This window comes from Chroicocephalus ridibundus, chromosome 26, assembly GCF_963924245.1.
Source record: "Chroicocephalus ridibundus chromosome 26, bChrRid1.1, whole genome shotgun sequence".
NCBI lineage: Eukaryota > Metazoa > Chordata > Aves > Charadriiformes > Laridae > Chroicocephalus > Chroicocephalus ridibundus.
In genome coordinates, this window is record NC_086309.1 from 1,437,615 (window position 1) to 1,462,601 (window position 24,987).

General features: G+C 68.6%; 6 protein-coding genes across 8 annotated transcripts; 3 read left to right on the forward strand and 3 right to left on the reverse strand.

Moving 5' to 3' along the window:
* Positions 1-124: 124 nt before the first annotated feature.
* AP2S1 (adaptor related protein complex 2 subunit sigma 1) lies at positions 125-2,251 on the forward strand. Its single transcript, XM_063318470.1, has 5 exons — positions 125-262; positions 1,074-1,223; positions 1,511-1,624; positions 1,756-1,815; positions 1,947-2,251. The coding sequence occupies exons 1-5, from the start codon at positions 260-262 to the stop codon at positions 2,046-2,048; spliced, it is 429 nt and encodes a 142-aa protein (XP_063174540.1). The 5' UTR covers positions 125-259; the 3' UTR covers positions 2,049-2,251.
* Positions 2,252-3,021: 770 nt separating this feature from the next.
* Positions 3,022-4,632, reverse strand: FKRP (fukutin related protein). The gene has a single exon (XM_063318465.1). The coding sequence runs from the start codon at positions 4,537-4,539 to the stop codon at positions 3,085-3,087; it is 1,455 nt and encodes a 484-aa protein (XP_063174535.1). The 5' UTR covers positions 4,540-4,632; the 3' UTR covers positions 3,022-3,084.
* Positions 4,633-6,638: 2,006 nt separating this feature from the next.
* Positions 6,639-14,895, forward strand: STRN4 (striatin 4). 3 transcript variants are annotated; one of them, XM_063318464.1, is made up of 17 exons: positions 6,639-6,898; positions 8,286-8,389; positions 8,535-8,608; positions 8,691-8,769; positions 8,847-8,915; positions 10,113-10,233; positions 10,910-11,048; positions 11,154-11,255; positions 11,340-11,455; positions 11,908-12,083; positions 12,175-12,222; positions 12,332-12,453; positions 12,647-12,817; positions 12,904-13,044; positions 13,129-13,227; positions 13,330-13,416; positions 13,657-14,895. In XM_063318464.1, the coding sequence occupies exons 1-17, from the start codon at positions 6,677-6,679 to the stop codon at positions 13,824-13,826; spliced, it is 2,040 nt and encodes a 679-aa protein (XP_063174534.1). In that variant the 5' UTR covers positions 6,639-6,676; the 3' UTR covers positions 13,827-14,895. The 3 variants fall into 3 exon arrangements, with proteins under 3 accessions (XP_063174534.1, XP_063174533.1, XP_063174532.1); XM_063318463.1 differs by having other exon boundaries at positions 8,307-8,389; positions 8,847-9,005; positions 10,083-10,233; positions 13,657-14,894; XM_063318462.1 differs by having other exon boundaries at positions 8,847-9,005; positions 10,083-10,233; positions 13,657-14,893.
* A 975-nt stretch (positions 14,896-15,870) lies between these two features.
* Positions 15,871-17,672, forward strand: LOC134507681 (cytochrome c oxidase subunit 7A1, mitochondrial). Its single transcript, XM_063318473.1, has 4 exons — positions 15,871-16,020; positions 16,409-16,501; positions 16,641-16,725; positions 17,556-17,672. The coding sequence occupies exons 1-4, from the start codon at positions 16,006-16,008 to the stop codon at positions 17,609-17,611; spliced, it is 249 nt and encodes an 82-aa protein (XP_063174543.1). The 5' UTR covers positions 15,871-16,005; the 3' UTR covers positions 17,612-17,672.
* A 67-nt stretch (positions 17,673-17,739) lies between these two features.
* On the reverse strand, positions 17,740-19,863 carry MEIOSIN (meiosis initiator). Its single transcript, XM_063318471.1, has 3 exons — positions 19,810-19,863; positions 19,447-19,711; positions 17,740-18,198 (listed from the first exon to the last, which is right to left on the reverse strand). Exons 2-3 carry the CDS (start codon positions 19,557-19,559, stop codon positions 17,892-17,894), a joined length of 420 nt encoding a protein of 139 aa, XP_063174541.1. The 5' UTR covers positions 19,560-19,711; positions 19,810-19,863; the 3' UTR covers positions 17,740-17,891.
* A 2,467-nt stretch (positions 19,864-22,330) lies between these two features.
* SNRPD2 (small nuclear ribonucleoprotein D2 polypeptide) lies at positions 22,331-24,969 on the reverse strand. The gene is made up of 3 exons (XM_063318569.1): positions 24,813-24,969; positions 24,011-24,190; positions 22,331-22,816 (listed from the first exon to the last, which is right to left on the reverse strand). Coding segments are annotated over exons 1-3 (357 nt in total). The 5' UTR covers positions 24,815-24,969; the 3' UTR covers positions 22,331-22,641.
* Between the last annotated feature and the right edge of the window lie 18 nt (positions 24,970-24,987).

Consider the following 24,987-nt stretch of genomic DNA (forward strand, 5'->3'; position numbering starts at 1 on the left):
CCCGCGCGCACGGGGGCGGGAGGGGGGGCGTGCGGGGCGGGAAGGCGCATGCGCCGCCCGGAGAGGTGGGGAAGGGGGTGTATATCCCGGCATGCCCCGCGCGCGCGCGAAGACCGCTGGGAATTGTAGTTCGATCTGAACGGGGCGGCTCACGCCCTCCGGAACTACGCGTCCCGGCGTGCACCGCGGCCGGAGCGTATATCCGGTGGGACGGGGCGGGACGAAGCAGCGCCGCCGTGAGGGGGGGAACGGGACAGCCATGGTGAGGAGACGGGGCGGCTCGCCCGAGGCCTGCGGGCAAGGGGCTGGGGGCTCCTCCGACGGGGTCTGGCGGGGAGAGAAGGCCGTGGGGGAAGGGGGTTTGCGGCGTCCCGCGGGCGGAGTGGCATAGGGGGGGTGGGGGGGCTCCTATGGGGCATCCCGTTTTAGTGTCCCTATAGGGAAGGGCTTGGGGGGGGGCACCTGGAGCCCCCCCCGGGGCAGAGCAGCTTTGGGGGGGGCTCCTGTAGGGCATCCCGTTACAGTGTCCCTACAAGGAAGGGCTTGGGGGGGGGGTACTGGGGGTCCCCAGGGGGCAGGACGGCTTGGGGGGGCTCCTATGGGACACCGCGTTATAGTGTCCCTATAGGGATTGGCTTGGGGGCGGTACTGAAGCCCCGCCCTGGCCCCCCCCCCGCCATTGCCCCTATAGGAAAGGCCTTGGCGGGGGTACTAGAGCCCCCCACATGGGGCAGGGTGGCCCGGAGGGGCTCCTATAGGGCACCGTCCTTTAGTGTCCCTATAGGGAAGGGCTGTTGTGGCGCCTGATGGGACGAGACATCGTGTGCCCCGTTATAGCGACCCTACAGGGGAGGCCCTGGGGGGCAGAGCGGGGCAGTGGTGTGCCCCATGGCGTAGAGCAGCTGGGGCGGTGGGGGACGGGACGGGATGGATGCTTTATAGGGTCCCTATACAGAGACACTGGGGGGGGGGGCACAAAATACTCTCAAAAAAGGGGAAGGGGAGGAGGGATCCCCTGCTCTGCCCCCCCCTAACCCCCCATTTTGCACCCCCACCCCCCCCCCCCGGCACAGATCCGCTTCATCCTGATCCAGAACCGGGCAGGAAAGACCCGCCTGGCCAAGTGGTACATGCAGTTCGACGACGATGAGAAGCAGAAGCTTATCGAGGAGGTCCACGCTGTTGTCACTGTCCGCGATGCCAAACACACCAATTTTGTGGAGGTAATGGCCCCAAAACGCTCCAGTTGCGCCCCAAATCTACACACCGCCCCCCCTGCCTTTTTTTTTTTTTTTTTTTTTTTCCCCCTCCTGACCGGGAGGTGAGTCTGGAGTGCCAGGATCAGCCTCGAGCCTGAGCACTGCGGGTTTCTGGCCCTGCTGGGCTGCGTCCCGCTTCTCCCGTTCCTCCCAGTTCCCCCATTTTATATGTTTCCCCCCCCTCCCTGCTCCTCCCAGTTCCCCTTTTCATATGTTTTGTTTCCCCCCCCCCCCCCCCCCCCGCTTCCCAGTTCCGCAACTTCAAGATCATCTACCGGCGCTACGCGGGGCTTTACTTCTGCATCTGCGTGGACGTCACCGACAACAACCTGGCTTACCTCGAAGCCATCCACAACTTCGTGGAGGTGAGGCAATACCCCCCCCTGCCGCCACCCCCCCCAGGCCCCTGCTCCCCTGGCTTTTAATTACTGCGGCTGCCCTAACGAACATCCCTTCGTTATCGCCCGGCTGCATCCTGCCCGTCCCGCCCCCCCAGGTCCTCAATGAGTATTTCCACAACGTCTGCGAGCTCGACTTGGTCTTCAACTTCTACAAGGTGAGGAAAGAGGGTCCAGGGAGTCCCCTCCTGCCCCAGGGGGTGGGTACTGAGGGGAGCCCCCCCACCCCAGGCGGGGCTCCCGGGGGTTTGGGGCCACCCCCCGTCATGCCGCTGGGGCCCGGTTGCAGGTCTACACGGTGGTGGACGAGATGTTCCTGGCCGGAGAGATCCGGGAGACGAGCCAGACCAAGGTGCTCAAGCAGCTCCTGATGCTGCAGTCGCTGGAGTGAGCTGGGACCAAACCCCCCCCCTGCCCCCAGCCCCTCCTCCCCAGCCTTCCTCCTCTCTCTTCTCCTCCTCGTTGGACCCCCCGGGGGGGTGACACGGGGCTCTTGGTGTCATGTGTGTCTCCCACCTCCGTGTCCCCTGTCGTGGCGTTGTGAATAAATGTGGCTGTGATGTGCCGCGGCCCCCACGCTGGTCGGGGGAGGAAGACCTGCCTCCGCTTCAGCACAAAGGCAGCGTGCCCCCCAGCCCCCTCCCGCTCCTCTGTCTGTGGCCCTGTCCCCGCAAGGGGGTGGACGAGGGACCCTTGGGATGGCCCAGGGGATTTCGGGGCTGGCCAGGGACTACTGGGGGTACCCCGGGGTGGCTTGGGACAGGTAGAGTGGCAGAGGGACCCCCAGGAGTGGCCTGGGGGGGACCCCAGGATGGATGGGTGGGTGGATGGATGGGGAACTTCTGGAGTACACTGGGGACTCCTGGGGGCACTGAGGGTGGCCCAGGGACCCCCAGGGTGGATCGAGGACCCCTCTGGGGGGGCTGGGGGCACTGAGGGTGGATGGGAGCCCTCTGGGGGGTCTGGGGCTGGCTGGGGGGACCCCCAGGGTGGATGGGAGACCGCTGGGGTTAAGTGGGGACCCCGGGGCTGGCCAGGGGTGGCCTGGAGGGACCCCCTCCCCCAGGATGGCGTGGGGCCCACAGGATGGATGGGGGGACTCTTGGGGAGCCTGGGGGTGGCTCAGGGTACCCCCAAAGTGTCCGAGGACAGGCAGGGTAAGAGAGGGACCCCCAAGGATGGATGGGGGACTCCTGGGGACCCTCAAGCGAGGGACTGCCAAGGTGGATGGGGGACACCTGGGGCGAAGTGGGGATCCTGGGGCTGGCCAGGGGATGCCCAGAGCCCCCCCCCCCAGGATAGCACAGGGACGCCAGGGATCCCTGTGTGTGTCACCGCGGGCTTTGGCACAAAGAAGCCCCACAGGCGTCACTGGAGGGTTTATTGTCAACGGTGGAAGGGGGGGGACACCCTACAGGGTGTCCCCCTCAGTCCTGCCCCAAGCGCTTGACGTCAGGGTTGGGGTACTCGGGGTTCTCGATGGCTCCTGGCCCGAACTTCAGCTCGAGGAAGGCGCGGGCGTTGTTGGGCGCCATGGCGGTGAAGCCGGCGAAGGCCATCGGCACCCGGGGCTGGAGGAAGCTTTCGGGAAACTCCACGTCCTGGGGGTGCCCCAGCCACGTGTCCTTGGTCATCACCCCCCCGCGGGGGTAGAAGGGCCACAGGTCCACATGTAACCGGTTGCTCCGGCTGTAGTGGACGCGGTAAAAGTCTCCCTCTGCCGCCTTCTCCCACAGGAAACCCTCAGCGTCCTCCACCGGCTCCCCTGCCGCCGCCGCCGCCAGCCACCGGCATTTCCCCATGTCCTCCTGGTAGATACCCAAATCCACGTCGTAGTCCCAGGGGATGATGTCCCCAAGGCGGGCGGCTCCCAGTAACGACCCCCCCTCTAACCAGTACCGCACCCCGGCGGCCTCCAGCGCCCCAACCACGTGCCGGGCGGTTTCCCGTAGGGCCCGGAGGCAGCATGGGGGGGTCCAGCGCCCAGCCAGCAGATACTGGGGAGTCCGGGCGTGCACAGTGCCGAAACACCGTGCCGTCTCCTTGCCGCAGCCGTACCAGCGCTCCCGCCCGTCTGCCAGCACCTCCCGCTTGATGCCCAGATCCCGCATCAACCGGCGCCGCCGGCTTTCTGCCAGGTTTTCGGCTTTCCAGTGGTTGTGGGGGGAGACGGGGGGTCGGCGGGACGCTGGGAAGGCTGCCGGCACCACCCGCAGCCCCCAGCCCCGCAACACCGCCTGGACGAAGATGGCGGTGGGCACCGGCCGTGCTAGGGGGAAGGGGAGAGTGAAGAGGTCGCGGGTGCGGAGCAGCAGCACGGCCGTGCCCTCCACCGCTCGGCAGACCCCCGGGGCGCCGGTGCCGTATCGCGCCGTCCAGACCCGCGGCTCCAACTGCAGCTCCAGGCACCGCAGCGGCACCGACCCCACCGGCGCTGCCACCAACCGGGTGTCACCGGGCCCTCGCTCCAGCGTGTCCCGCATGCGCTCCAGCAGCCCAGGGACCGCACGGGTGCCGTCGGGGACCAGGGCCACGTGGCGGGTGCGGACGTGGAGCTCGGGGTGTGCCAGCGGTGGGGGCTGGTCAGCCACGGGGTGCAGCGGCAGCAGCCGGACCCCCGCCGGTAATGGCACCGGTGGGTACGGTGCCGCTTCGGCAGCCACCAGCACTGGGACGGGCAAGGAGGCGAAGGACCGTGCCGTCCCCGCCAGGTCGTTGTCAAAGTCCTCGAAGTCCCGGAGGAGGACGGTGACACCAGGGACGCCGCGGGGGGGGCGGCAGGAGGCAGGTGACCTCCCTGGCCCCCGCCAGGCGCAGAAGAGGAGGAGGAGGTTGAGGCTGATGGCCCCTGCCAAGGCAGCCTGGCACGGCGTCACCCGCATGCTGGGGCTTGGGGGGAGCCCTCCTCATTAGTCTCCCTCGCTAATTAATTAATGAACCCCTCCTTTTCCCCCCCCCCCCTCCGGCCCCGGCTGGGTCCTACCAGTGCTGCCACACGTGTCGTGAGCGGGGCGGTCTCAGCAGGGGCTCGGCGGCAGCACTGTGGGGGGGGAAAGAGGCATTAATGAGGGGGGCTTGTTAATGAGGTGATGTGTTAACAAAGGGACTGATTAATGAGGGGACTCATTAATGGGGAGGCCCATTAATGAACACCCCCCCCCAATAAGAGCATCCCCCCGCCCCCCACCCCCCCCCCCAAACTGAGCCTGGAGCCATGGGGGATGTGTTGCCGTGGCAACGCCGTCCCCGGTTGCTATAGCAACGCGATGGGGGGGGCTATGCCTCTCCCCATCTTTAGGGGCAGCCCCTATATATACGTGGGTTGCAGGTGCCGCTGGGTATGTCGCCGTGGGCACTTATAGGTGCCATGCCTATAAATGGGATGGGCACCTATAGACGTACAGGGCCCGTAGGTGCGCCCGGATATAGGCACCCGTGCATATAGATGCGCGTACGCAGACCTACACCCACACCTGTGCGCGCATACGCGCACCTATATACACACGGCATTGCGCCCGTGCCTATGCACCCCTACATACCTGTGTATATACCCCTATATACCTGCGTATACAGCCCTATATGCTCCTACATGCTCCCCCTGCCCTGACTGCTTACCTCTATAGACATCTCTACCCACCCTGTACACACCTATAGACAGCCCTATGCACCCCGGGCACCCCTACCTGCTCCTATACCTCGTGTGCCCCTATACAACACCCCACGCACTGCTTTACACTGTGTGCCCTGGTACAGTCCCCTATAGATCTCCATACGGACCGGAGAGCCCATATGTGCCCCTCTGCACCCCCACAGACACCCCTCTGCAGCCCTCCCGTACACCTGTATATCACCCTGTGGACTCCTATACATCCCCATATACTCCCCCCCCCCCCACCTCCTGCACCCGTATGTACACCCTGGGCACCCCCACGCACCCCACGCCCGCCCTGCGCCCGTCCCCATACACCCCTATAGCCTTCCATACCCCCCCCATACCTTTGTACACTTCCATACGTTCCCCCAACTCCACTCATGCGCACCCCATATGTCCCCATGCTTCCCCACACCCCCTCTGCACCCCCACCCATTATACACCCCTATAGCCCCCATACGTGCCCTTGCCAAGTCCCCCATAACGCCCCCCATCCCCTATACCTCCCTTAGCAAACCATGCCAGCCTGCCCTATATCCCCCATAGCCCCATTCCCTACAGCCCACCCCGTACCCTATAGCCTCCCCGTGGTGCCCTGTACCCCTTCCCCTCCATCCCCCATTCCCTATACCTCTCTCCCCTATGCCCCCTGTCCCCTATAGTCCCCCCATAACCCTGTCCTCTAAGGCCTGTCCCCCATAGCCCACTATTGCCCTCTGTCACCTACAGCTCCCATCTCCTATAGCCCCCCGTTGCCCCGATCCCCTATAGATCCACCATGCCCCATAGCCCCCTATAGCCCCCCGTGTCCTATAGGCCCCATCCCAAATAGCCTCCCCATCCCCTCCTACCACCCCTCATCTATAGCTCGTCCCTCCCTATCCCCTGTAGGCCCCTTCTCCTATAGCCCCCATGTCCTCCCCAGCCCCTATAGCCCTGTCCCCTATAGCCCCTATAACTCCTATACCCCCATCCCCTATAGCCCCGTCCCCTATAGCCCCTATAGCCCCGTCCCCTATAGCCCCAACCCCTATAGCCCCTATAGCCCCTATACCCCCATCCCCTATAGCCCCGTCCCCTATAGCCCCGTCCCCTATAGCCCCAGCCCCTATAGCCCCTATAGCCCCTATACCCCCATCCCCTATAGCCCCAACCCCTATAGCCCCTATAGCCCCTATACCCCCATCCCCTATAGCCCCGTCCCCTATAGCCCCCACACCCCCGACCCCCCCGTGCCCCCCCCGTCCCGCCCGCGGGCGCTGTTGCCGCGGCAACGGCGGCCCGGCCCCGCCCCGCCGCTTCCGGCTCCCTTTCTGGCAGGAAGCGGCGGCGGCGGCCACCCCGCGGCTCCCTTTGTGGCAGCCGTGATGGCGGCGGAGCGGGCGGCGGCGGCGGCGCGGGCCCAGCCGCCCCCCGCCGGGCCCCCCCCCGGCCCTGGCCCTGGCCCTGGCCCCGGCCCCGGTCCCGGCCCCGAGCCGGCGGGCCGCGGCGGGCTGAGCCTGCCCGGCATCCTGCACTTCATCCAGCACGAGTGGGCGCGCTTCGAGGCCGAGAAGGGGCGCTGGGAGGCGGAGCGGGCCGAGCTCCAGGTACCGGCGCCGCCTCCGGGATCCCCCTCGACTCCCTCCCGCCCCGCCGGGCCCCGCCGGGGGTTACCGGGGCCGCCGCCGCCGCCGCCATCTTGGGAGGAAATGGCCGCCGGGCGGCGGGAGCGGGGGGCGGGCACCGGCGGCACCGGGGCGGGGGCGGGGAGCTGGAACCGTGGACCCCCGGCCCCGGGATTGGAGACCCCACCGGGATTGGGGACCCCCGGCCCCGGGGCCTCAGTATTGGGGAAACCCCGGTATTTGAGATCCCCCGGCCCCGATATTGGGGATCCTCCGGTATTGGGGACCCTTTCATGCCGGGACCTGCCGGCCCCCATATTGGGGACCCCCCGGTACTGGGGACCCCTCAGCCCTGGTTTTGGGGACCCCCAGCCCCAGGACCCCACATCCCCAGTGTTGGGGATCCCCCAGTATCAGGAGCCCCCAGCCCTGGTACCGGGGACCCCCAGGATTGGGGATCTCCCAGCCCTTGGATCAGGACACCCCCCCCCCCCCCAAGCCCCGATATTGGGGTCCCCCCACAATCCGGTGTTGCGGCTCCCCCATGCCTTGGTATTGGAGACCCTCCGCCCCCTGTAGGAGGGAGCCCCCCACCCCCGGTATTGGGGAACACCCTGCACCTCGGGACTGGGGAGTCTCCCCCTGGGATGAGGGACCCCCCACCCCAGTATGGGGAACCCCCCCCTCCTGCGCCTCCGTACTGGGGAGCCCCTGCACCCCAATGTCACGGCCCCCCCCCCCACGCACCCTGGTATTGGGGACCCCCCCCCGCCCTGGTATTGGGGATGCCCGGACCAAATAACGGGGATGGGGAGCATCCCGGAGCACCGGGATGTGTTACCCCTCCCTGCTTCTGGGGACATCCCCCCCCTGCCCCCCCTGCCACGCTGTCACCAAGCCCCTGGTCCCTGCTCCTGGGGCCACCACCATCCCTCCCAAGACTAGCACCAAGCTCTGGGGCCACCAGTGTCTGTCCCAGGACTGGCATTGAGCTCTGGGGCTACCAGGGTCCCTCCTGGGACCACCAGTGTCTGTCCCAGGACTGGCACTGAGCTCCAGGGCCACCAGTGTCATTCCCAGGGCCATCACAGAGCCTGGGAGTAGTGGCGCTGCTCCTGGAGCCACCGGTCACTCCTGGGGCCGTCACCAATGTCCCTTAGAGGGCTGGCACCGAGCTCTGGGGCCATCCGTGTCACACCCCAGGCTGGCCCTGCTGCCACCTCCTGTCCCACTTGTCCTGGTGTCACCCACCCTCCATCCCACCCAAAAACGATGTCCCCCCTGCAGCCCCCACACTTGTTCCCCGGCTTTTGTGTCTGGGGAGGGGGTGGCGGTGGCCCGGGGGTCCTCTGTCACCGTGTCCCTGCAGGCGCAGGTGGCCTTTCTGCAGGGTGAACGCAAGGGGCAGGAGAACCTCAAGACGGACCTGGTACGGCGCATCAAGATGCTGGAATACGCCCTCAAACAGGAGAGGTGGGCGACATCCCAAAACTCAGCGTTTCCCCCCCCCCCCCCCCCCGTTCGTTTTGGGGGTCACCGTCCCCTCCTGGTGTCAGGGGGCCACCAGCCCCCCTCACTTTGGGGCCACTGTCATCCATGTGTGTCCTGCTCCCTCCAGGTCCAAGTACCACAAGCTGAAATTTGGCACCGAGCTGACACCAGGGGAGAAGAAACCAGAGGGGACGGAGCCAGGTGAGTGTCCCCATCTCTGGAGAGGGGGGTGACACGGGGGGGTTTTGGGGTGCCTGACCCCCCCCAGTGTGTCCTCTCGCAGTGTCCAACGGTCCCGCGGAGGTGACATCGCTGGAGGGTGGCCCACTGGCCTGGAAAGAGGGCCGGCAGCTGCTGCGGCAGTGAGTGAGGGGCCCGGGGGAGGGGGGTGGTTTTGGGGTGCCCTGAGCACCCCCATTCCCTGTGTCCATCCCCCCAGGTACCTGGAGGAGGTGGGGTACAGTGACACCATCCTGGACATGCGGTCGCGCCGCGTCCGCTCCCTGCTGGGCCGCGGTCCCCCGGCCCCCCCAGCCCCCAGCAGCCCCCCACCCGCAGACTCCCTGCTGGTGCGGCGCATCGAGGAGCAGATCCAGAGGTGAGAGCTGCGGTGCTGGGGCGGTTCGGGTGGGAGGGGACCTGAGGGACCACCCAGTGCCACCCCCTGCCCTGGGCAGGGACACCTCCCACCAGCCCAGGTTGCCCCAAGCCCCCTCCAACCTGGCCTTGAGCCCCTCCAGGGATGGGGCAGCCACAGCTTCTCCAGGCAACCTGGGCCAGGGGCTCACCCCCCTCACAGGGAGGCATTTCCTCCTGATCTCTCGCCCAAATCTCCCCTCTATCAGTTCGAAGCCATTCCCCCTCGTCCATGGCTCCCCTCCCTGCTCCAGAGTCCCTCCCCATCTCTCCTGGAGCCCCTTTAGGGACTGGAAGGGGCTCCGAGGTCTCCCCGGAGCCTTCTCTTCTCCAGGCTGAACCCCCCCAGCTCTTTCAGCCTGTCCTCACAGCAGAGGGGCTCCAGCCCTCCCAGCATCTCTGGGGCCTCCTCCGGCCCCGCTCCCACAGCTCCGTGTCCTTCTGCTGTTGGTGCCCCAGCGCTGGAGGCAGCACTGCGGGGGGGTCTCCCCCGAGCAGAGCAGAGGGTGGAATCCCCCCCCTCGCCCTGCTGCCCACGCTGCTGGGGATGCAGCCCGGGATGGGGGGGGCTTTCTGGGCTGCCAGCGCACGTTGTCGGCTCGTGTGGAGCTTCTCACCCACCAACACCCCCAAGTCCTTCTCCTCAGGGCTGCTCTCCAGCCGTTCTCCTCCCAGCCTGGATTTGTGCTTGGGGGTTGCCCTGACCCACTTGGCCTGGTTGAACTTCACGAGGCTGGCGTGGTCCCACCTCTCCGGGTCCCTCTGGATGGCATCCCCTCCCTCCGGCGTGTCACCGCGCCACACGGCTTGGCGTTGTCCACAAATTCATTGATGAAGATGCTGAACAGCGCTGATCCCAGGAGGGACCCCTGAGGGACACCACTGGTCACCAGTCTCTGGACGTACCCTCTGAATACCACCACCCACCTATAAATCCATTGCTACCCGGTTTAGGAGGGTGGGGAGGTTTTTTGGGTGCTTTGGGGGTTAGCTGTCCCCCTCCCCCCCCAATCTCCAACGCAGTGCTTCCCACCCTCAGGAATGCTGGGAAGGAGACAGAGGAGCGGGGGGGCCGGGGGGGCCTGGATCAGGTCCCCTTCCCACCTGAGGATGAGGACAGCGACGAGGACGAGGATACCGAGAGCCTCCCCCCCCACGCCCAGCCCCAGCACAAGAAGCAGCGAGTCAAGGCAAGCAGCTCCCCCCGTCTCTGGGGGGGGGGGGGGGGGGGCAGGGGGGAATTTTCCCCTAAAACTGAGGTTCCCTCAAGCCTGGAGATCCCCTAAACTTTGACATCCCCTAAACCCGGGGTGAGCCCTTAAACGTGGCATCCCCCGGACCTGAGAGCGTCCCCCAAACCTGGATTTCCTCTAGACCTGGAGCGCGTCCCCTAAATCTGAAGGGTCCCTCAAACCCAAGGGGGGGTTCCCAAACCCGGGGTGCCCCAAAACCTGGGGGATCCCCTAAACCTTGGCATCCCCCATACCTCAGGGAGGTCCCTTAAATCTGGCGTCCCTCAAACCTGGAGGGGGGGGGTGTCCCCAAAACCAGGCACCCTCCAAACCCTGGGGGTGTCTCCCGAACCTGGGGGCGATCCCCTAAATGTAGCATCTTGCAAACCTTGAGGGGTCCCTCAAACCTTGGTGGGGGTCCCCCAAACCTGAGGTCATCCCAAGCCTGGACATCCCTTGAACCAGAAGGGGGGGGTCCCCCAAACCTGGGGGTTGCCCAAACCCCGGGGGGTTCCCGCAAACCCGGTGGCTGCAGCGAGCTGCCCTCGCGCCTCATTTCTACCGTCTTCTCTCCGGGTGGTTTTGGGGGTCCCCCCCAGAACAGGCCATGACCCCCGCTGTCCCCCCTCCTCAGCTCAGCCCCAAACCCCTCCTGCCCGAGGTGGAGGATGAGGATGACGACGACGACTCGGAGGACGCCCTCAACGAGTTCGACTTCCTGGGCTCCGGGGAGAACGGGGCCGGCCGGCGGGCCGGGGAGGGCGTGGAGCTCGGTGAGCAGGGCCCGGGGGGGGGTACGGTGGATTTGGGGGACCCTCCTTGCTCCTCCCCTCCCCCCAATTTTGGCGCCAGACCTCCTGACCCCCGTGTCCCCGCAGAGAGCCACCGGGGCCGGCTGCGGGGGATGCTGGCCGACCTGCGGGACGTGGATGGGCTCCCACCGAAACCCGCCACCGCAGGGCCGCCGCGGCCTCACGAAGGTACAGTCCTGGGGGTCTCTGTGTCACCTGGGTGGGGGGGGGGTCACTGTCCCCAGGGCCACCCCCAGCCACTCCCCTCCGCAGGGTCTCTGGGCATCTCTTCCGACGTCTTCATCATGGACAGCATCGGTGGTGGCGCTGTCAGCCTGGGGGACCTGGCCGACCTGACCGTCACCAATGACAACGAGCTCAGCTGTGATGTGAGTCACCCTCCCCATGTCCCCACGGTGTCCCCAAACCTGCCCTGAGCGTCCCCTGGGCTCCACCGTCCCCGTGGTGTCCCCAAACCTGCCCTGAGCGTCCCCTGGGCTCCGCCGTCCCCGTGGTGTCCCCGGACCTGCCCTGAGTGTCCCCTGAGCTCCGCCGTCCCCGTGGTGTCCCCAAACCTGCCCTGAGCGTTCCCTGGGCTCCGCTGTCCCCGTGGTGTCCCCAAACCTGCCCTGAGCATTCCCTGGGCTCCGCTGTCCCCATCATGTCCCCAGCTCGCCATGAACGTCCCCCCTGGACCCCATCATGTCCCTCTGTTCCCCCGCCATCGTTTCCCTGCCCTCCAGGCACCGGAAGCTGCCTGCCACGAGCCCCAGCTGGGGCTGTGGGGTGCCACCACCCCTTGGCCACTGTCACCTGCCACTATCCCCCCATGTCCCTGCAGCTCCCGGAGGGCCGGGACGCCCTGAAGAAGACATGGAGCCCCAAGTTCACCCTGCGCAGCCACTACGATGCCGTGCGCGGTCTGGCCTTTCACCCCGCCGAGGCTGCCCTCATCACCGCCTCCGAGGACGGCACCCTCAAGCTCTGGAACCTCCAGAAGCCTGTCGCCCCCAAAAAGTGGGTCTTGGGGTGGTGACAGAGGGGTGGCAGGGACAGGGACGTTCTCTTGGCGCAGTTGTCACCCCCCCCCCTCATGTCCCTTTCCCAGGAACGCGGCGCTGGACGTGGAGCCGGTGTACGCTTTCCGCGGGCACAGGTGAGGGACAGGGTCTCAGGGCGCTGGTCTCAGGGGACTCACGTGGACCAGCCTGGGGGGAACAGATGGTTCTGGGGACACCCCTGTCACCTCGTCCCCGTCCCCGCAGGGGTCCTGTGCTTGCCGTTGCCATGGGCCGCGACAGCGCTCTGTGCTGCAGCGCCGGCGTGGACGCCCGCATCCACCGCTGGCGCCTGCCCGACCTTGACATGGATCCCTACAACGGCTATGGTGGGTGTCCCTTCCCCTTCCCAGTGCAGAGGGACATGGGGACGGGGGTGACACAGGTGACATCTGCACCCGCTGGTCCCCAGCCCCGTGGCGTCACCTCCGTGGCATCACCGCAGTGTCTCCACCCTGCTGTCATGCCACCCCCCCAGCTGCTCTGTCACCACCCCAAGGTGACCTTTCCTGGTGTCCCCAGACCCCGGGGTGCTCAGCGGCGTCCTGGAGGGTCACAGCGATGCCATCTGGGGCCTGGCCTTCAACCCCGCCGGTGACCGCCTGGCCTCCTGCTCCGCTGACGGCACCGTCCGCATCTGGGACCCCCGGCGCGAGGAGGGCGCCTGCCTCAGCACCTACAACGCCCAGAGCGGTGAGCCGGCGGGGGGGGCGTCCTCCTGGCCTCGGGGACGTCCCCGCCACCCCCCTGTCACCTTCCCTGTGTCCCCCTCCCTGCAGAGCATGGCGTCCCCACCTCCGTCACCTTCTCGGCCACCCAGTCTGGCCACGCCGTGGCCGCTTTCCGAACGGGTGCTGCGGTGCTCTACGACGTGGAGGCGGCTCGACCTGTCCTGGTGCTCGAGGCTCGGCCGGGTGGCGGTGAGTGAGCCGCCGTGAGTGTCCCCCCTCCGAGTCCCTCTTGTCACCGCCCGCGGGGGGCCTGATCCCAGTGTCCCCATGCAGGTGGCAGCCAGGTCAACCAGGTGGTGAGCCACCCCTCGCAGCCCCTCACCATCACCGCCAGCGACGACCGCGGCATACGCTTCCTCGACAACCGGACAGGTTGGGGGGCAGGGGAGCTTCGTTAGCCCTTAACGAGGCTGGGGGGAGGGGGCGGGGGACATCCCCGTCGCCGCTGCCACCCCCCCTTTCCCCCACCGCCAGGTAAAGTCGTGCACTCCATGGTGGCCCATTTGGACGCTGTCACCTGCCTGGCCGTCGACCCCAACGGCGTCTTCCTCATGTCCGGCAGTAAGTGTCCCTGTCGCCGTCCCCATCCACAGCCACGTCCCCAACCCCGTCCCCTCTCCCCACCTCCACCACCTTCCTGCCACTCCTTTGCGACGGGGCTCAGCGCTCCTGCCACCCCGTGTCCCCCCTCCCCTCTGTCACGGCGGCCCTGTCCCCTCCCCTCCGTCACCACCCCAGGGTGACCCAGGGGACATGAGTGTGTGTCGTCCCATCCCCGTCCCCCTCCCCGTCCCCTGGCAGGTCACGACTGCTCGCTGCGCCTCTGGCACCTGGCCCACAAGACGTGCGTGCAGGAGCTGACGGCGCACCGCAAGAAGCACGAGGAAGCCGTCCACGCCGTCGCCTTCCACCCCAGCCGGGCCCTCAGCGCCAGCGCCGGCGCCGATGCCCTCGCCAAGGTCTTCGTGTGACGCCGGGGCTGGGGGTGGGGGGGACACGACACACGCACACACACACACACGTGTCGGTGGCGGGGGTGGCCCTTTGTCGCCTTCCCCACCCGGGGAGCTGAGCCCGGCAGCTCTGTGCAGCTCGTGACGCCCCAGGGCAACCTCGGCTGCGCCCTCCTGGCCCCACCGGCTGCTCCGGGCAGCCCCGCTGGGGGGGTCCATGGGGCACCTACGGGCCCTGTCTGTCCCCCCCGAGGCGGTTTTGGGGTCTGTGTACCCCTCTGGGGGCAATTACGGGCTCCATATACCCCCCCGAGGCAGTTACGGGCTCTGTGTAACCCTCTGGGCATACTTATGGGCCCTAAATACCCCCTGGGGGGTACTTATGGGCCCTATATACCTCCCCTGGGGGCAGCTGTGGGCTCTGTACCCTCCCAGGGACACTTATGGACTCTATTTACCGCCCCCCCCGGGGGCACTTATGGGCTCTATATACACCCCAGGGGCAGTTAAAGCCTCTATGTGCCCCCCCCGCCCGCCCCAAGTCTCGTCCCTGGGGGAGGGGGGGCTCGCCATACCCCCAGGGGTAGTTAAGGGCTCTGCCCCACCCCGGGGCAGTTACTGGCTCAATCTACCCCCTGGGGGGGCACTACACCCCCCTGGGGGCACCCATGGGAGCACTCTGCCCCGTGGGGGGGGCACTACATACCCCCTGGGGGTAATTATGGGCCTTACCGCTCCCCTCCATGTACCCCCCCCAGGGGGGCTCTTCCCCCCATCCCCCGGGGGCACTACACCCCCCCAGGGGCAGTTCCAGCCTGAAGCCCCCCCCCACCCCAACACTACCCCAGGCTGGGGCCCCCCCAAACCCCACCGGGGCCCCCCCACCTTGTATATTTGTACAGCCGTGATGCCCCCCTCCTGCCCCCATTGCCCCCCCCGGGGGCTCATCACCGCCACCTTATCACTATGTGATAGTCCGGGCCCCCCCGCCCCCCCTCCCCCGGGCCCCTCTCCCCCCATTCTGCCCCCCCCTTTCGCCCCCCCGCCTTCAAATTGCCCTTTTTAATGCTGGTTGCTTTTTATTGTATATTTATTTGGTGTCGGGGGGGTGGGGGGGGCGGGTGTTGGGGGGGTTGTGCCTCAATAAAGCTCTTTGCCAAGAGCCTGGTGCTGCTGCTGGCGGGGGGGGGGACACACAACAAGGGCACCCCCCCCAAGCATTGGGACCCCCTCAGTGCCTCCCCAGACCCCAGTGCCCCCCCGCCCCAGACCCCCATTGCCCTCCCCCAATATTCCCCGTCCCCCACCCCCACCCCTCCCAACCCCTAATTGCCCCCCAGGATCTGGTGCCTCCCCCCAGCCCCCTCCTGCCCCACTGGGACCTGGTTCCTCGACCCCCGGTTCTGGGGGGGTTCCCAAGGACTTGTGTCACCACTGTCCCCTCTTCCATTGTCTGGTGTGCCCCCCGCCGCCGCCCCATCCCCATGGGGACCAGGACTGGCCACGGGGCTGGATGGGGACATGGGGACACCAAGGTCACCGGGGGTGGGGGGGAATTGTCACAGGGATGTGGGGGACGGTGGAGTCATGGGGTGAAGGGACATTGGGATGAGGACAGTGGGGGGGGGGATGTCACAGGGCCATGGGGACAGGGACATGGGGGTCACAGGGCATGGGGACATGGAAATGGGGGGGGGTGTCACAGGGCCATGGGGACACAGGGGACATCAGGAGTCACTGGGTCATGAAGACCCAGGGATGGCGACGAGGCGGGGGGGTGTCACAGGGTCATGGGGACACGTGGTTGGGGACCGGGGGCTCACAGGGCCATGGGGACAGGGACAAGGGGGACAGCGGGGACACCAGGAGTCACAGGGACACGGAGCGGTTCCAGGTTGATGGGGACACGATGGGGACGGGGGGGGGGGGGGTCACAGGATTGGGGGGGGGATGTGTCACAGGCCCATGGGGACGAGGACATGGCAGTTACAGGCCCGTGGGGACACTGGGGGGGGGACGGGGGTCACAGGGATGGGGACGGAGGGGACCCGGGGCGCTCGTGGCCAGGACGCGGGGGCGGTGGCACCCTGGACACGTGACCGGGCTGGGTGTCACCCCCCCCCGCGGTGTCCGTCCGTCTGTCCCCCCCCCGCGGTGCCCTTTGCGGTGGCAGAGGACGATCCAGGCCGGGCTGAGCATGAGGGTCCTGCGGGTACCGAGGGGGGGGCGCCACGATGAGCTGAGGACCCGTATTGAGGGGGGGACAATGCGGGGGGGGGAAACGGGGGGCGTCCGGGGGGGACGACAGGTGAGGGGGGGGTGTCCCTGGGAGGAATCTTTGGGGGGGGGGGTGTCATGGGAAGAGCCCTGTGAAGGGGTCACGGAGGGGCTCTATGGAGGGGGGGGGACGGACATGGGGCGGTCCTATGGGGCAGCTATAGGGGTGACGCGGGGGGGGGGGGGGTTATGGGGAGCTCCCTCCAGAGCGGAGACTTATGGGGGGGGTGAAGGTGACCGGGGGGCCGTCCCGGGGCGGGGGGGGGGAGTCCGGACACCCCCCCACACACACACACACACACCCCCCCCTCCTCTCCCCCAAGGCCGCCCCCCTGGGGCTGCTGCGGTCGCTGGGTCCCGCCGCCCCCCCCCGGCGCCTCCACAACCGCGTCCCTGAGCACCAGAAGCTCTTCCAGGTGAGGGGGGGGGGGCCCGGACGCCTGCCGTCCCTTTTGGGGGGGGGGCAAGGAGGGGGCCCGGACGCCTGGGTCCCCTGGCGGGACGGGGGGTGGCGACCCCCTGATGTCCCTTGTCGCCTCCCCCCCCGCCCCCAAGGAGGACAACGGGCTCCCGGTGCATCTCAAGGGGGGGGCCATGGACTCGGCCCTTTACCGCCTCACCACCCTCATCTGCTCCGTGGGTACGGCGGGGGGGGGGGGCAGCCCCGGGGGCGGGGGGGGGACACGGTTGGGTTCTATTTTTAGCCGGGGCAGGGAGGAATGTCCGCCCGGACGCCTGGGTCCCCTGGGGGGGGCGGGGAGGGGGGGGTGGCTAAGGAGGAGCGAGAGCCCGGACGCCTGAGTCCCTTTTGGGGGGGATGAAGGGGGGGTCCCGGACGCCTGAGTCCCTGGGGAGGGGGCTGGGTCCTGGATGCCTGGGTCCCTGGGGGGGGGGTCCCGGATGCTCGGGTCCCTTGGGGGGGTCCCGGACGCCTGGGTCCCTGGGGAGGGGGGGCGGTCCTGGATGCCTGGGTCCCTTGGGGGGGGGTCCCGGATGCTTGGGTGCCTCGTTGGGGGGGGGGGTGTCGCAGACGCCTGGGTCCCTGGGGAGGGGGGGGGGTCCTGGATGCCTGGGTCCCTTGTAGGATGAGGGGGGGGGACCCAGCTGCCTGCGTCCCTTGGGTGGGGGTCCCGGACGCCTGAGTCCCTTTTTGGGAGGGGTGAAGGGTGGGTCCCGGACTCCTGGGTCCCTTGTGGGGGTGGGGGTCCCGGACGCCTGGGTCCCTGGGGAGGGGGGGTGGTCCTGGATGCCTGGGTCCCTTGGGGGGGTCCTGGACGCCTGGGTCCCTTGTAGGATGAGGGGGGGGGACCCAGCTGCCTGCGTCCCTTGGGGGGGGGTCCCGGACCCCTGGGTCCCTGGGGGAGGGGGTCCTGGATACCTGGGTCCCTTGGGGGGGGGGTGGGTCCCGGCTGCCTGGGTCCCTGGGGAGGGCAGGGTGTCCCTGACCGCCCCCCCCCCCCATCCCCGCAGGCACCTGCTACTCGCTGTGGGCGCTGGCCCAGGCCTCCATGCCCAAGAAGAACTGAGGGGGGGGGCCGGACGCCCCCCCCCCCGTCCCCCCCCCCCCCCAGCCCCTGCCAATAAAAGGCTTCAATGAAGCTGTCGCCCTGTTTGGGGACACCGGGGGGGACACACACACACGGGCAGGGGGGATACGGGGACAGGAGGCGCCAGAAACAGAAGGGATTTTATCGGCCAACTCGGTGACGGCCACTGTCACGGGGGGGTCCCCAAGCGTCCCCAGGGTGTCCCCGTCCCCTCCAGGGCAGGACCAGCCTCCCCCCGGGCGAATAAATAGTTTTGGGGTTAAAACCACCAGGAACGGGGCCAGGGTGGGGATGGGGACAAGGGCAGGGACAAGGATGGGGAGAGGGACGCGAACAGGGACAGAGAAGGGCCGGGAACGAGGACAGGGCTGGGGACACCAACGTGGGTAGGGAGAGACAGGGCTGGGGACATCAGGGGGACAGAGGGCCCCCCCCCCAGCGTGCCGGCATGGGCGGCCAGCAGCAGCTGGAGGGGCGCGGGGGGGTCGGTGTCACCGTCCCCGTCCTTGTCCCCGACCAGCCGCACCACCCGGTCGTGCTGGCGGCTGAACTGCCGGGCCCGCTGGCTGCAGGGGACAGAGGGGACGCTGCGGGGGACCCCACCGCCCCGGGAGGGGGGGATGGAGGGATGGAGAGGGACCCAAGCGTCCGGGTGCCCAGTACGTCCCGGTACGTCCCGGTACGTACCGGTACGGGCGGCGCTCGGTGGGGCTGAGGCTGCGCCAGAGCTGGGCCAGCTCCCGCGTCACCACCGTGGAGGCCAGACCCGGGTGGGCACTGGCACCGTCACCGGCGGTGTCACCACCCGAGGGCATCCCCCCCTTCGCTCCCTCCTCCTCTCACAAAGCTCGTGACCCGTCCCCCCCCCCCCCCCCCCCAGCTGTCCCTATCCTCCCCCGGGCCCACGCGTTGTCCCCAATGTCCTCCTGGGGCCCCTGTTTTGTCCTCGGGGTCCCCGTGTCCCCTCCTCCCGAGGTCCCAATGTTCCCATCGCCCCTGGGATCCCCAAGTCCCCCCCCCGGGTCCCAATGTTCCCCCATCTCCCCATAGTCCCCGTTGTCCTTCAGGTCCACAGCCCCTCACGACCACCCCACCCACCCCCATGTCCCCAGGGCCCCCCCTCACGTCATCCCCAGGGTCCCCGTGTTCTCCCCGGTGTCCCCATGCCTCCATGATCCCCATCCTCCCTGGGATCCCGATGTCCCCACAGTCCCTGTCCTCCCCGCTGTCCCCAGGTCCCCATCCTCCCTGGGACCACCCAGGTCCCCTTCCTCATGTCATCCCCCGGGTCCTCGTGTCCCCCCAGGTCCCCCCCCGCCAGGGTCCCCATCCTCTTGAGGTTCCCACATCCCTGTGTCCCCATCCCCCTGGGGTCCCCAGGTCCCTGTGTCCTCCCGGCGGTCCCCATGTCCCCATCGTCCCTCGGGCCCCAGCTCCTCCCCAGATCCCCATGTCCCCTCCAGGGTCCCCATGTCCCCCCTGGGGTCCCAATCTCCTCACAGCCCCCATCCTCCTTCAGGTCCCCAGGACCTCATGTCCCTCCCCGGGGTCCCCATGTCCCCAGCCTCCCTGGGGTCCACATGTCCCCCCTGCGGTCCCCATGTCCCCAACCTCCCTGTTGTCCCCATGTCCCCAACCTCCCTGGGGTGCCCAGCTCCCCCCCAGGTGCCCATGTCCCCCCGGGGGTCCCCACATCCCCCCCCTGCGGTCCCTGTCTCCCCATAGTCCCCACCCTCACTGAGGTCCCCATGTCCCCAGTGTCCCCGTGCCCCTGGGGTCCCCGTGTCCCCCCCCGCTGTCCCTGGGGTCCCCACCTCATGTAGGCTTTCCGGTTGAGGCAGCAGAACATGATGAACCCATTCACGCATTTCTTCTTGGGGTGGCGGGGGGAGCCACGCTGTCCCTGCTGTGCCCCCACCGTCCCCATGGCCACCCCGGGGGTCACAAGGATGCCATCGGCCCCTGCCACCTGTGGTGCCGCTGCTAGGGCCTGCGGGGACAGTTGTGTCCCCTGGGGGTGACACCGGGGGGGGGTGACAGTCCCCACCTGCGGGCTCAGATAGACGTCTGCGAAGAGGTCTGGGGGGGGCGGCGGGGGGAGATGGTGACACTGAGCGGGACACACACACACACACACACAAGGTCACCTCCCCTTGCCCCGGCCCCCCCAAACCCACCTCGTAGCACGTTGCTGGGGGACCCTGGGGGGGGGGGCGAGGCCAGCAGGGAGGGGCTGAGCCCCAGCAGCCCCCCCCGCTGCGGAGGGGGGGACAGGGGAACCCCCCCTGCTGAGTCCAGTGTGCAAAGCCAGGGGTCCTTGCCGTCCTGCACCTCCTCCTCCTCCTCCTCCTCCTCCTCCTCCTCATAGGGCACCAGCTGCTGCCTGGGGGGGGGGGGGGGGGTCTCAGCGCCTAGGAGTGCCCCCCCCATCGCCCCCCCCCGCCATGTCACCTACCTCTGTGCATCCCCGGCGCCGGGTCCCCACTCCACAGTGTCCCTGTCCCCAGGGTGGCCTGCGGGGAGGAGGCGGGGGGGGGGGGGGGAGTTGCATGGCACTGAGGGGGGGGTTTCCCCAGCTGTGGGGGGAGTTCTGAGGGGGGGGAGGGGGGGGGGCTGTGTGTGTCCCCATTACCTGCCCCCCCCCGGGCGATGCTGATGCTCCTCTGCAGGTAAAGGATGTACCCCAGGACGTTGTCCAGCACCTCAATCTGCGGGGGCGGGAGTCCGGGGGGGGGTGTGTGTGCAGCCACCCGCCCCAGCACCCCCCCCCCCAATACACCTCCCCAGCCCCCCCGTCTCCCCCTCCTGACACCCCCCCCGGCACCCAGCCCCCTCCGAGACCCCCCCCTCTCAGCACGCAGGATGCGCCCCCCCCCCCCTTTCCCCCAGCACCCCCCCATGTCCCCTCCCCCAGGGTGCCCCCCCCCCGTACCTCGGTGCGAGGTGCCCCCCCGCTGTCGGGCCAGGGCACCATCTGGGCCAGGTTGGGCAGCAGCGAGCGCCAGTCCCGGTGGGGGCGGCTGTGGGGGGCGAGGGGTGTAGGGGGGGGAACATGGGGGGACACCGGGGGGGGGGTGACATGGAGGGACACGGGGGGGGGGAAACACGGGGGGGGTGGGGGTGTAACCGGGAGGGACACATGAGGGGACACTGGGTGGCCCCGGGGGGGGTGTAGGGGGGAGGACACTGGGGGGACACACCGGGGAGGGGGGCTCAGCGCGGGGGGGGACACATGAGGGGATGGGGGGGTGTGGGGCACACCGGGGACGGGGGAGGGGCGACGACAACACATCGAAGGGTGACATGGAGGGGGGAGATACCGGGTGAAGGAGCTTTTGGGGTGGGGGTGGCATGGGGTGGGGGTGGGGGGGGTGACACTGGGTAACATGGGGGGGGGCACGGGGGCGGTACTGGGGGGGGGCGGGACAACGGGGATGCAGCGTGGGGACATACAGGGGGTCACACGGAGGAAGGGTGGGGGGGGTGTGTGGGGGTGTATCACGGCGGGGTGGGGGGGCCGTGACAGGCGGTGGGACGCGGTCCGTCCCCGCCCCCCCCCCCGCCACTTCCCGACCTTCCTCACCGGTGCCTGCGGGGCGGCTTCGGGGGCATCTGCGGGGGGAGAAACGGCCGGGGTCAAACGGCCCCGGGGGGGCGGAACTCAGACCTGGCCCGGGGGGGGAGCGTGTCTCAGACCCGGGGGTACTGCGGGGTCCCGGCCCCGGGGGTGTGTGTGTCCCAGACCTGGGGAAGTCGGGGGATGGCGGGGGGGGGGGGCGGACGCTGACCCGTGGGGGGCCGTCCCGGGATCCGTGGGGTGTCTCGGGGGGGCCCCGGGCCCGTGGGAGGGTCCCGGTCCCAGGCCCAGGTGGGAGCTCAGACCCGGGGGGCGGTTCTCAGGGAGGGGCGGGTACCGGGCCCGGGGGTCCTGCTCAGTCCGCGTGGTCCCGGTTCGGGGGAGGGCTGTTCCCGGGGGAGAGTCCCAGGCCCGAGAGGGGTCCCGGGGGGGGGTCCCGGTCCCGGTCCCGGTCCCGGGGGGGGCGGGGCCGCCGATTCCCGCGCTCGCACCTCGCCCGGCAGCCGGCACGCGCTGGAGGAGCTTCGCGGGCGGGGGGGGCGTGGCCTGTGTACGCAGGCGGAGTCCGCCTTAGCGCCTCCTCTGATTGGACGCCTCTGCCGCGGGGGGCGTGGCCTGTGCAAACAGGCGGAGCCCGCCTTAGCACCTCCTCTGATTGGACGCCTCCGCCGCGGGGGGCGTGGCCTGCGCGGAACCAATGGCCCACGGGGCCGGATACGCAGGGGGCGGGGACAGCGTTAGTCCCGCCCCCACGCCCCGCCCAGCCCCTCCCGTTTTCCCGCGACGGGACAAAGAGCGGCCGGGAGCTGGTGATGAGCCCGGGGCGGGTTCAGTGGACCTGGGAGCGATTCGATCGGCCCGGCGGGGGCGGATGCGGCCGAGGGGGATCAGGCCGGGGGGGTTCGATCGACCCCAGGGCGTTTAATGGCTCTGGGAGGGGTTCGATGGACGCAGGGCGGGAACGGGCTGGCAGGGTTCGATTGACAGCCCGGGGCGGGGTGGAATCAGGCTGGGGGGGGGTTCGATCGACACCCCGGGGGGGAAGATCATGCTGGGGGGGTTCGATCAGCCCAGGGTGGATTCGATGGGCCCCGGGGCGGGGGCACCACAGAGACACCAGGTAGTAACAAACCAGGTTTATTGCCCGTGGGGGGGTGAGCACAGTGCCCGGGGCAGGGGGGAGGGGGCACACATGACAACATGACAACCCCAATTCTGCCCACCCCAGGGGGGCTCGGCCCCCCCCCCCAAACACCCAAACACCCCCTGGGGTAGGGGGGAGGGCAGGACAAGGAGGGAGCCCCTGGGGAGGCCCCAGCCCCAGGGCAGCATACAGAGGCTCAGGCGACGCCAAGGGAGCACGGCTGGGCACCCCCAGGAGGCTGTAAGGGCAGAAGGGGTCCCAGGGGACCCCGGGGCGGGGGGGTGTCCCCTACTTCCCGGCGATGAGGGGGTTGCGCAGGACGACGATGACGGAGTCCCCGCGCAGGAACATCTTGGAGATGTAGCGGTCCTTGTTCACTGGCTTGGACTTCTTCTTCCCCTTCCCACTCTTGGGCACCTCCGTCCACATCTCCTTCACATTCTCCAGCACCATGTTGCAGTGCCTGGGGGGAGACGGACACGGACGCATTTGGGGGTGCCCCCCGCCCCCAGGCTGGGGGAGGCAGGGCTGCGGCTCCCCCGAGAGGACACGGGGCAGGGGACATGAGTGAGACCAGGGGAAATCTGAGGGGCCCTGAAGGGATCGAGCTGGACCAGGGGAACTCACAGGGCGACCCTGGAGAACGTGGGGGACCATGGGGGAACCCTGCAGTGACCCTGGGGATCGTTGGGGGGGGGGGCAAGGGGACATGGGGGATTGTGGGGGGACCCTGGAGTGACTTTGAGGACCCTGCAGGACACTGGAGACCCTGGTAACTCTTTGGGGGCCCTGGGGTGACTGATGGGGACATTGGGGACCATGGGGTAACCCAGAGGACCCTGAGGGGAATGAGCAGGACCAGGGAGACCATGGGGCACACAAGGGTGACTCAGGGAGACCCCGGAGGACAATTTGGGGGTGACTCAGGGGGACACTGGACACCTCAGAGGTCCAAGAGAGCCTTTTGCAGACCCTGGTGTGACCCAAGGGAAGATTGGGGACCACGGGAGGGGACCCTTGGGGACACTAGGGTTTGTGGGGGGGACCCTGGAGTGACCCAGGGGGACATGGGGAACCATGGGGAGGTGACCCTTGGGGACATTAGTGTTTGTGGGGGGAACCGTGGAGTGACCCAGGGGCACATTGAGAACCCTGAGGGGACCCCAGAGTGATCCAGGGGGACCCTGGGGTGACCCAGGGGCACATGGGGATCTTGGAGTGACCCTGGGGTGACCCTTGAGGACATGGGGGACCATGGGGGGATCCTGGCGTGACCCAGAAGGACACTGAAGACCATGAGGGGACCCCAGAATGACCCAGAAGGAGACTGGGGACTGTGGGGGGACCCTGGGGGGACTCAGGGGGACACTGGGGACCATGAGGGATCCTGGAATGACCCAGGGGGACATTGAGACTGTGAGGGGACCCCGGGGTGATCCAGGAGGACATTGGCGAGATCCTGGGGTGACCCAGGTGGACACTGGGCGACCATGGGGGGACCCTGGGGTGACTCAGGGGGACATCATAAACCCCAAGGATAAAAGAGAGCAGGACCGGGGAACCCTCAGGCACACTGGGAAGCCCCAGGTCACGTCAGGGTGAACCCGCAGGACATCAAGGACCCCTTTGGGGTCACCCTGGGGACAAAGGTGCAGACCTGTCAAAGGCCTTCACGCGTCCCAGGAGCTTCTTGTTGTTGCGGCAGTTGATGAGGACCTGGGTGTTGTTCTTGACGGACTGGGTGAGCACGGAGAGTGGCCCCGTGTTGAACTCCTCCTCCTCCCGCTTCTGCAGCTCCTCCGGCGTCATCTCACTCTTGGGCTTGTTCAGCAGGCTCCTGCAGGGCCAGCAGGGGACATCACGGGGACGCCGCAGGGCAGGGGAGATGGGGACAGCACGGGGGGACGCTGTGGATGGTGGGGCTGGGGGTGCGTGGGGCAATGGCGGGGTGGGGGTGGCAGGGAACGCGAGGATGGGGAACAGGGGGTGGCAGGGAACATGGGGATGGGGAACCGGGGTGGCAGGGGGCACTGGAGGTGGCAGAGGATGCCAGGATGGGGAACAGGGGGTGGCAGGGGACACCGAGAGTGGCCGAGGACACACTGGGGACAGGGATCTAGGAGTAGCGGGGCCACCACGAATGGCAGGGGACACCGGGATGGGCAACAAGGGGGGGCACGGGACATTGACATGGGGAACTAGGGGTGACAGAGGACACGGGGATGGGGAAGAAGGGACGCCCGGAAACGAGGAACCGAGGGCAGGGGACCACCGGAGACAACGGGGGGGCCCCGGGAGCCTCCGAGCGGGGTCTTGGGGGCGGCGAACCGGGGCCCGGGGGCAGCGCCGAGGCAGCTGGAACGGGACGGGACGCAGCCTAGCCTCCTTCCATCGATCCCGTCCCACCCTCACACCTCGCCCCGGCCCTCCCTGTCCCCCCCCCCCCCCCCCCGCCTCACATGGCGGCTCCGCTCCGGTCCCGCGTCTCCACTTGCGCGCACCGCCCGCACGTCCCGCTTCCGGGTCACGGCGCCTCCGCAGCTCCACTTCCGGGTCACCGCGCCGCGGCGGGCGGCGAGGCGCCAAGACGCTTGCGCGGAGGGGTGAGGGGGCGGGGCGGAAAAGGGAGGGGCG

Bases quoted from the DNA above. Each gene is read 5' to 3' on its own strand.
- FKRP (XM_063318465.1), bottom strand. From the start codon at position 4,539: ATGCGGGTGACGCCGTGCCAGGCTGCCTTGGCAGGGGCCATCAGCCTC.
- STRN4 (XM_063318462.1), top strand. From the start codon at position 6,677: ATGGCGGCGGAGCGGGCGGCGGCGGCGGCGCGGGCCCAGCCGCCCCCC. The intron at 6,899-8,285 runs GTACCGGCGCCG...GTGTCCCTGCAG, and splicing joins CGGAGCGGGCCGAGCTCCAG to GCGCAGGTGGCCTTTCTGCA. The intron at 12,818-12,903 runs GTGAGCCGGCGG...CCCTCCCTGCAG, and splicing joins CACCTACAACGCCCAGAGCG to AGCATGGCGTCCCCACCTCC.
- SNRPD2 (XM_063318569.1), bottom strand. The intron at 22,817-24,010 runs GTCTGCACCTTT...GTCTCCCCCCAG, and splicing joins CGCGTGAAGGCCTTTGACAG to GCACTGCAACATGGTGCTGG.
- AP2S1 (XM_063318470.1), top strand. The intron at 1,224-1,510 runs GTAATGGCCCCA...CCCGCTTCCCAG, and splicing joins AACACACCAATTTTGTGGAG to TTCCGCAACTTCAAGATCAT. The intron at 1,625-1,755 runs GTGAGGCAATAC...CCGCCCCCCCAG, and splicing joins CCATCCACAACTTCGTGGAG to GTCCTCAATGAGTATTTCCA.
- MEIOSIN (XM_063318471.1), bottom strand. From the start codon at position 19,559: ATGGGGACGGTGGGGGCACAGCAGGGACAGCGTGGCTCCCCCCGCCAC. The intron at 18,199-19,446 runs GTGGGGACCCCA...TGTCCCCTGCAG, and splicing joins AACCGGAAAGCCTACATGAG to CCAGCGGGCCCGGCAGTTCA.
- LOC134507681 (XM_063318473.1), top strand. The intron at 16,502-16,640 runs GTGAGGGGGGGG...CCCGCCCCCAAG, and splicing joins AGCACCAGAAGCTCTTCCAG to GAGGACAACGGGCTCCCGGT. The intron at 16,726-17,555 runs GTACGGCGGGGG...CCATCCCCGCAG, and splicing joins CACCCTCATCTGCTCCGTGG to GCACCTGCTACTCGCTGTGG.